The sequence below is a fragment of the Morone saxatilis genome, unplaced genomic scaffold, assembly GCF_004916995.1.
Source record: "Morone saxatilis isolate NCDOM2014 unplaced genomic scaffold, NCSU_SB_2.0 Contig18, whole genome shotgun sequence".
Taxonomy (NCBI): Eukaryota; Metazoa; Chordata; class Actinopteri; family Moronidae; genus Morone; species Morone saxatilis.
Window position 1 is genome coordinate 14,575,258 of NW_023339740.1, and position 9,836 is coordinate 14,585,093.

The window sequence follows — 9,836 nt, forward strand, 5'->3', positions numbered from 1 at the left end:
GCGCATACGTCACTCCAACCGGTATGGTATCACACGTAGAGGAGGGAGTGTACGGCAAAGGTAAAGAGTCTTAATCTGTCAGGGAGGAGAGAGAGATCTGATGTTACTTGATGCTCGAACGTCAAAAGCTGCAGGGTTGACCACGCCCCCTTTCACTCCCCCGTACTCCCGGAGGTACTTAGACTGCGTTCTCTTTGAAGATCGTTAAAGGGTTATCGCTGATTGCTGCTTTCCCCGGTCTCCAAGTGTTGTCCGATACTTCTGCATTTCAACCCCTGACGACATTAAGAAGTGCACAGGATGGCTGTGATGTTTACCCTCAAGGCTTAACTTCTTGGGCATTTTACGACAGTGAAAAGCCGCACCTCATATTCCATTGTAGCATCCGCAGAGGGTGGGGGGAAGGACCGTACCTTTGATTTGGGGGTTGGGGGTGGTGGAAATTGACAAGCACATTTTGACCTTTTTTTTGACTTTGGAAACAATAGGGGTCAGGGGGAAATTTGGACTGCAACATTTTTTGAACCTTTCTTGGGGGGTGGGTGAAAGGGCGTGACGTGGTACCTGTCACTTTTGAGTTTGAGATCAAGTACATAGATCCTCTCTCTCTTGTCAGGGGACATTGGATCAGTCCTGACGCCATTCATAGACCTGAACATGACCTGAATGCAACTAGAAAGTCCCTAAACTCTTATTTAAGAATGGATGAGGAGGGCCTAGGTCAGTGGTTCTCTTTTTTCATGTATGAAAACCCCCTGTGGGGTCAAAGGCCAAAGTCATGAATCATTTTTTTGACATGATGTGTATCTATATAATTAGTCCAATGCCGAATTTCAACTTGTGGGTCAACCAGAAGAATGCAGAATTGATTTCAATGTCCTACATGCTCCTTGTCACCATCCCTCTGTTCATACTTCTATTTCTAGAATAATTTCTATGATGGAGATCAGCTCATTTAACCAAGCCAGAAGAAAAGTTTTTGAGAAAAGTGCATTTTTCAGGTATTTAGGACTCTCTTTGCTCAGAAAATAGGGTACAGAACAGCTTTAAGGGGGCTTAAAAGAGAAAGAATTAGTTGGTAGTAGCCTTTGTGCAGAAAAAGCAGGGAAGAATGATGGGATGTGGGGTGCTGGCCCAATACAAGGGCCAGCACCTGTAAATGTAAAATGCATGTTTTATACCTAATTAAACTTAATGAAGAATCCTGAGATCATGGGTGAAGTAGAGAGGGAGAAACTGGGACGTCAAAAAGGTTTGAATGGATTTAATAACGATGTGTGTAGGTGTGTGATGCACTTGTCTCATATTACACTCAAAGAAAGATCAAAGACATTGGTTCAAGGTGACAGCAGGTTGTGTTTTTACCTTGCAGCAGTGAAGCCATGAAGGCAGTAGAAACACTGGCTGAACACAGTAGCACTACGTGATTGAAGGGCATTTTTCCCTCTGCCATCCAGCCCAACACAGTTGCCATCAAAGAGGCCAACAGGCCGAGCACCGTGGCTTGTAGCTGTAGAAAGAGGGTGGTAGTAAGAAAATACCCACAAATTGTGGTAGATTGCCATAAAATTCTGCAGATAAAAAGTAATGGTTGATTGGAAGATTAAATCCACATAATTAGCCACAAAGTTGCTCTGTAATAAAATAATGTACCTGCTTGAGTGCCAGGTTCCCAATGATTAACATCCATTTTTCTCTGGCAGTTTCCATTTTTCCTGCATTCACCTGACAACATAATCAAAATGAAATATATCTACATTTTCATCACAATTGCGAAAACTCTATTTCCTGATATGACTGAAATCTCCAGAGCTATTACATTTTCTCTGTAAAGACTATGAGTGTATGTGTGACAGATATTTAATCAAGAGTTTAAAACTGATCTGAAAAACAAGAAGTAATTAATCAATAACAGTATAATCTTAGCACCAAGTTGTGACCTAAAAAAGGTGACCTTAAAGGATGAGATTGGTGTTATTCTATATTCCATGAACACAAGAAATTGACATCTGCAGAGGACTTCTAATGATACTGCCATTAGGAATACAGAGAGGTAATAGCTTAATCATGTATGCCAGAAACACAAAGGTGTAGTCTGTTGGGGAAATGGAAACCCAGAGAGGGACAGAAAGGGCCTCAACAAACTGGGTTAGAGGGCTATTTCTGTCCTGGACTGACCTATAGACTCCGTAAAGGAGGTGGGTCTTAGCCAAGCTGACGTCAATCACGCACAACACCTCTCACCCCCTGCATTAGACTAAGGGGTCCCTGAGCAGTTCCTTCAGCAACAGACTGCTGCACCCTCAGTGCAAGAAGGAGCGCTACCGCAGGTCCTTCATCCCAACAGCTGTCAGACTCTATAACTCAGCAACCAGTGAGTAGCACTGTTTGTCTCTGTAACATCTGTCAACACCAATCACAGTCACTTTTTGCACTATTACTACTGTACAGTTTTTACACACACATATATAGAGAGAGATAGATAGATATAGATAAATATAATTTCCTACCCACACATTATTAGTATTAGACCTATACTGTATATTCATAGCCCTGTCTACCACCTATATTTCCACTAATCTATACTACTATATATATATATTTACCCCAATGCTCTACCTCCTGCTGTAACCTGTTCAATGTTCCATATCAATCACATCTGTATAAAAAAAGGCTGTATATAGTCTACATACAACTCTTATTGTATTTTTTCTATTTTCCTTATATCTTGTATTTTTCTTTTTTTTTATTTATTGTGTATTCTTATCTGCTGTGTTGTATCTGGAGCTGCTGTAGCTAGTGAATTTCCCCAGTGTGGGATCAATAAAGTCTATCTTATCTTCTCGTCTCTAATCTTATTAAAAACACCAACGCCAACAATGTGTTTCATTACTTTCCTACCAGCTGGTTTTTAGCAACATTAACTCAAATAAGAGTGCCAAACCACCCTTTAGACCCAAAGACTAGTTTTTCTTCCTTTTTTAATGGTAATGAAGGAACATCACCCAGTGAGACAGTGTGACTCATTGATGTGCTTTTAATTGTTTTGGAGTTCTATGACAGACAGGAATAATCTTTGGCATGTTAGCGAACAAGAATTATCATAATATTTGATCATTATATGCTCTTCTTTTCCAGGAAACCATCTTTTCGGGTTATCTGAATTGATGGACTATTGTTATTAATTTTCCCTGCAGGATATTGTACTGGAGGTTGATCTCCTGCTGTGGTCTTCGCAGGTCTGTGAAGAGTTTCACATGGGGACAGAAAACCCATTATGCAACAAGGCAAAAAATAGTTCCTAGAAATTAGGTTGTAGGTACCCACTGGATTTATTTATTGTGTGTATGTGTGAGTTTGTGTGTGTTAGCATGCAGACACTCACAGCAGTCGAGAGTCTAGAGGCCAGAGTCATTTCCAGGTTCCCTTTCATGCCTAATACTGCAGGGACCAGGATGAAGATCTCTGTGATTTCCTGGAACACGTCCCAGTTCTGCCATGAAAACACACAGAAGGTGAAAAACTGAAGGTGAACCACAGACACACAATGAATGAATCATTTATATTTTCAAGGTGATAAAGTAAACACACCAACTTTGAAATTAAAATTAGTTTTGTTTGGTTTATTTTATAATTCTCGTGTTTATCAATGCCAGTCCTTCATTCCATCAGTTTCCACAACATTAAAACGTTCCTACATTAACTCTTCTGATTTCTTTCCTCTCTTCAACTTTTAGAAAGAGAAGAAACGATGACCTCACAAGAACCCATGGTCACACGTGTGTCACACACACTTTAAATATCCTTGAATCTCCATATACAGCGTTATGCTTGACCTTAACTCATTAAGTCCCTAAGTTACATCTACAAAACATCCTGGTGTGGTGGTCATATGACAGTCATGTGACTGTGACGGGAAGTGTCCTCTGACTGAACTGACAGCAATGACAGAAATAAAGGAGGTAGCTAAATTCAAAAAGCTTGTTTTTTGTTTATAAGGTAAGTTTAAACCCATTTAACAATTCTAATACCTTAATAGTATGTCCTGTATTGTATTTAACCTGTTCTCACCATATTTCCTGAACCAAATAATATAAAACAAGTTCTGAAGTCGTCATAGAAAATCTGGTGTGACATCTGTGTCACAATAACAAAAAAAGTAATAGGCCACTCAATTAATTTCAATGTTTCAATTATATAGGATTAATATATGCCCTGTTGTTCAATTTAAAGTATATTTTAAGAAATATATAAACAAAAAATAATGTCACATTATTAAGGTATTAATAAAATATTATATTTACCAAAAACTTTCATTGTGACTTATGTGTCACAAAACAAATATTTGACATTTAAAAAATAAATATGTTCTATAAGTTCCATTTGTTCTGTGGTATATCCCCCATAATTTTCCTTCAAGGAGAAATGGGTCTGGGTTCTTATGGGTTAAGATCTCATCTAAACTCTAAACCACCTCTTTGTCCTCCTCGGCTTTCCTTTGTTTCCTCACCTGAACCACTTCGAGAAGCATCCCGGCAGAGACTGTCCCAAACCCGGCCAACAGAAATGGCACCAGGATCTGAATCACTATGGAGCAGACTGTCTCAGCTGGTGCACCGGAGCCATCTGCATCCTTTGCTCTCATGGATCCACTGAACCTTGACGTTCTGTACAGTTTATTTGGGAGTAAAAAGTCTGTCTCAGTGTATTCCTGTGGCTCATGGGGCCTGGTGTTGACTGGTGAAATATTCCCATTTGAGCTAAAATGTTGTGGGCTTCCAGATTGTTGATATGAGGACGGGTTGGATCCGTACTGTTGGCTGGTGCCTCTGTCCACAGAGCCACTAGCAGGCACTTGCTCATCTTGTGACTTTGGGACAACCATGGTGTAAAGCTGGGTTCTGGCAGGATGTTATTCCTGCTGCTCCAGCTCCTGAGAAACAGTGCATCTACACCGGTCGCAAACAGTTGGCCTAAAAAGAAAATCAGCATCTGATAATGAGACCCAGTTATGTGGTTATAACTAAAACACCAACAATTTCCCCATATAGAGGCTGTTTTCTGCAGCAGTAAGCAATAAAGACCTAGATAGATAGATAGATAGTAGATAGATAGATAAGTAGATAGATAGATAGATAGATAGCCGTAAAACAGGATTTGAGATATAAGGGAGCGCCACATAATCATGCAAAACAACTCCATATATGAAAATGAATAAGTTGTCAGTTACATGCGAAGGTTAGATAGATAGTTAGAATCTTTTGCAAAGAACAGAGAGTGCTAGTCAATCTGTAGCAAAGAACAGGCGTATTGTCTATTTGTATGTAAAGTTTCAGATTACACCCGGAGACGTCAACATAACGTTGGAGTCAGATACCACGAGGACGAGGACGAGGACGAGGACGAGGAGGGAATACGTCATCGGCTGATGGGAAGGGACAACGCCTTACTATGACGTTCCTCACTGATGGACTAACACACTGGACCAGGAAGAGATAGCAGTTCAGACTTCGTGAACTGACACACACTTTGTTGCTTGTCAGGATACTAGAGATTTCGGTCCAGGAGCTCTGTAAACTTTGCACATTCTACTGGTGTTAAGAATAAAGCTGATTTTTGTTGAAACTAAATCTTCTCCTATCGCTTCATTAAAGAACACACGAGGCTAAGGGTTTAAAGAGACCCCTTTCCTCAACAGTCCCTAGGAGTGTCCTGTATGCTGACTCTACAACAGTTGTGGTGATAAGAATCAAGCTGGAGCACATGTTGCCTGTAGGATGAGATTATAGCTATTGCCCAGGGTCTGTCTCTCCCCATAGAGGGTTTTAGGTGGCATCCTGTGGGATAGAGGGAGAGTTAGGTGATCTAAGAACTTGTTTTGAATCATTCTCAAACCTGATTTACACAAATATTTCCCAGTGTAGGCTAGGACACGTGTTGTCCTTGTGGGTCTGGGCCTACGTTAAATATCCCCCCCATAACCTTCAGATTCAGGTTGGTACTGCACTGTGTTACACTGCTGAGCCATATTCTCCTCAATCAAGCCTCATAAATCCTGCTGCGTAAGTCATCAAGGCCTCTTAATTCTTCATCATCTAAGTTTTTCCATCACAACTATCAGCAAAATGTAGTAGAAGAATGAAAAGTAAAAGTAGTCGCAAGAGTCACAAAATAAATCTGGGAGGTCGTGAGTGGGCTAATGTGGTTGAAAGAATAAAAAATAAAGTTTTTAAAAATATTTTCTGGAATGTTTTCTTTATTGTGAAATATTTGACTATTTAGACGTTTAGAGGGGAAATGTGTCAGATGGAACAGTTTACAACTCAGCAACGTGACAAAAGGCCCAAATCTGGGGTTTTTATTAGGGTTACAAGCCAAAAAGATCAGGAACCACTGATTTAATCTTTAATATGTTGTATTGTTGTATAAACAGCAAATACTAACCACAGCTACCAGATAAATATAGTGAAGCATAAAGTAATATAAACCACAAATACTCAAATAAGGTACCTGTAACCTGCACTGAAGTACAATACTTAAGTATGTCCTGTCTATATGTGAGGTTAAAGTATCGTGGACCAAAGTACTGATGAGTGTTATTCTAGTGCATAAGAGGATAAACTCACACTGCAGGAACTCTGCTCTGGTTTTAGGCTCCGCAGTCCGATCAGTCAGAGTCTTGTTAACTCCAGTGAGACCTATGAGACAATTTCAAAGCATCATTAAGTGCCACTGCTGAAAAACGTGTCGTAGTAGTAAAAGCACAGTTACTAGTAACATTAATGATGGCTCTGTCACAGTAGTGTCTCAGTAAGCCAATAAGAGGACACTGAAACTGGCTCATCAAAATGGAATACAGCCTTTATTATTAATAAAGAAAATGATAAAAGAGGCTTAATAGAATTACATTTTTCTTTCTTAAATTAAGATTTTAAGTCATTAGTATACTGACATGACACATGGCTTCTTTCACAATAGGGATGTTTGACAAAAAAAAGCTTTTAATTATTAAAAATCCAGTAAACCCAGAATGAACCACAAAATACAGTTTTATTGCTCAAACTTTAGTGATGCTTACAACGCTCCTTCTGTCTAACACTGATTGGCTGATTGGCATCAGGGGCAAAGCACTGCTTATGCTACATATGAAACAATGTTTCATATGTTGGTGAAAATTATTTTAATTAACAGAGGAGGTTGAAAACCTTCTTCTAAAATAATAACTGTTAAATACCAACCATGGGACTGTGAGGTACTGGCTTCACATCCTTGCTGCATGTCGTCCTGCTCTGTCTCTCCTCCTGACTCCTGCTGCTCTCCCCTGTCAGCTATATTGAATAAATGTGAATGAAATGAAAAAAAAATGAAAAGGCCCAAAATGCCAAACTATGATTGATGTTAAAATATTTCCACATGTCGACAAAGATACATACCAGTTTGAGAGATTGAGGTGAATTCTTTGTCACAAAATTCCTCAAGCTGCCTCCCGAGCTTGTCAACAGCTTTCTTTGTGAACTCAAAGGGGAGCAGTGGATCCTGTGAAACCCAGCGGAGAGCACGGAGAAGGTCTTCGTCACAGAGGCGCTGCAGAGTGGGCCATTTCTGTGCAGAGAGGGCGGATTGGGAAAGAGACAGAGACATTAAAACATCTTCTATTAGAAAGATTCAAGTTTCTAGCGATGTGATCACAGTACCTCCAAGAAATGGACATCATTGTCAGTCTGTGCCAGATGGTCCAGCTCAGCACTCCTCTTCTTCATTTCATCAATCTTCACCTGCAGGGTCTGTAGGGAGATCTGAACCTGAGCGGCTGCAGCCTCCTCCTGAGCTCTGATCAGCTCTCTCACTGATAGGTAATGTCTCTGGAGGGAGTCGATGACGCTGACCAAGACGCTCTCACAGTAGTCGTCTGTATCTCTCGCCTCCTCCTGTTTTGTGCACGAGTTTATGTTAAATGTTTGAAGCGTACATACAGTATGTAGACACCGTGGTCACGTGTTCTGCTCACCTGAATCTGTTTGAGAGTCCTCTCCAAGTTCCTACATTTATTTTCTTGTTTCTTGAGAATCTGCTTGGATTCAATCTGTCTGATCTCCAGCTCCTCCTTCAGTGTGAGTCGGATAGAAATACACAATATTTATTTTTAGTTTTGTGAAACTGGTTGTAGGCTTGGCAACTTTAAAAAGCATAATTTTTGTGCCTGTTAAAGTCTGTTTGGGCATCTACTTTGGAAAGTAGTTGCTTCTTTTGTGTTGTTTCTACACAGAATGAAACATTTGATCCTTTCACATTTTTTTGTCTGCAAACTGGCCGTGAAGGTGCATTCATAGGTAACTGATTGCCGCCGTTTTCCCAAGTGTTAGAAATAAGTGGAAGTAATTTAAAGTGATGATTCAACATGTATAAATGCAGATGATGTAATTCTTTTTCTGGGATAAAGTTGCAGCACCGGATGAACTGCAGTGACTCAGATCTTTCACAACTCACAGACTGGTTACAGTATATATGGCAAATTAAACACTGGGATCCCTAACTGACCACACGGTGAAAATTTGAGCCCTGGATCAAATTTAAAAAAAAAGCTTTTTTTTGTTTGTTTTTCTCATATGTTCCCATATTTAACAGGTTTACAGTTGGTAAAGTCTCCTTACTTGGTTTCAACTTTAAAAACAAATCAGAAGTTGCATTATTCTTTGTGTTTCTGTTTGTTTTACGTACCTGTTTCTTCTTCCTTTCTCCCTTCACCGACCCAATGGTATGTCCCCTGTGCTCAGCTGAAGCACACAGTGCACAAATGACCTGCTCATCAGTGCAACAGTAAATATCCAGGGAGCATCTGTGCCTCCAACATAAAGGGCTTTTCATTTTTGTACAGCTCCAGGGTCTTTTCAGGGTCTGCGTGGAGACTGCCGAATGCTGTGGTTTCCCACTCGCACAGTCAGCATCACACCTCTCGGTGTCCCTCACCAAGTCAGCCAGAGTTGTGTTCTTGATCAGCTGGGGTCTGGAGGGAAACTTATGGCCACATTCAGGACAGCTGAAGGGAGAGTTGTTCCAGCGGTACTGGATGCACTGCATGCAGAAGTTGTGTCCGCAGGGAATAGTCACAGGATTCCTGAGGACCTCGCTGCAGATTGGACAGCTGAGGCGGTTCATCTTCACAGGGATACGAGGCTCTGCCATGTCTGCGTGCACAAAGGCGGGCTATTACAAGTTTGGTTTCGTTTCCTGGTAAAGTGATTTAGTAGGTTTGTGTAATGTGTGTGTGTGGTTTCCTGATATCAGAGAGGAGATGGGTGTGACTTCATTATTTGAATTATTTTCAGGGAGGGAGAAACATAACAGTGCTGTGGTGAGTCAATGCTTCAGGATTGTAATAATTATGTAATAATTTATACTTTTTTAATACAGATACTATATATTTTGTTCTGTATTGATTTCTCAGTGTTAATTGTCAACTTTTCTTGTTTCAGGCACATTATCCTCAGTGACCAGTTACAATATCACAAAAAAGTGATAGTGAAGAAAACTTTTTACATACATCCAGTACGTTTTTATATTGTTGCTCAGTTTTATTTGGCCATACAACAAAGAGGGGAATTCCTGTTTCCAATACACGTGTTTAATGTTATATGAGCATACTTTAAGATCCCCTCCAACAGCAGCAGCCAAAAACAGCATCAGAAACTATTAAATACCAAAAGTTAGCATTTGATGCTTCTTTAGAGCTTGTTTACACACTTTAACTTCCTGAATTAAGTCAAAACTTTACCAATTTTATAATAAAATTATTATTTTATTTTATGTCTGACATATCCTGACATTCTGTTCAGAAT

At 40.0% G+C, this 9,836-nt stretch overlaps 1 protein-coding gene across 1 annotated transcript; it reads right to left on the reverse strand.

The window, feature by feature from the left end:
* Nucleotides 1–6,626: 6,626 nt before the first annotated feature.
* LOC118328501 (tripartite motif-containing protein 16-like) lies at nucleotides 6,627–9,183 on the reverse strand (the record flags this gene model as incomplete). Its single annotated transcript, XM_035662259.1, is given in 6 exon segments — nucleotides 6,627–6,698; nucleotides 7,239–7,328; nucleotides 7,434–7,602; nucleotides 7,695–7,928; nucleotides 8,009–8,104; nucleotides 8,719–9,183. Coding segments are annotated over 6 exon segments (1,126 nt in total), but the record flags the coding sequence as incomplete, so codon positions are not given.
* Between the last annotated feature and the right edge of the window lie 653 nt (nucleotides 9,184–9,836).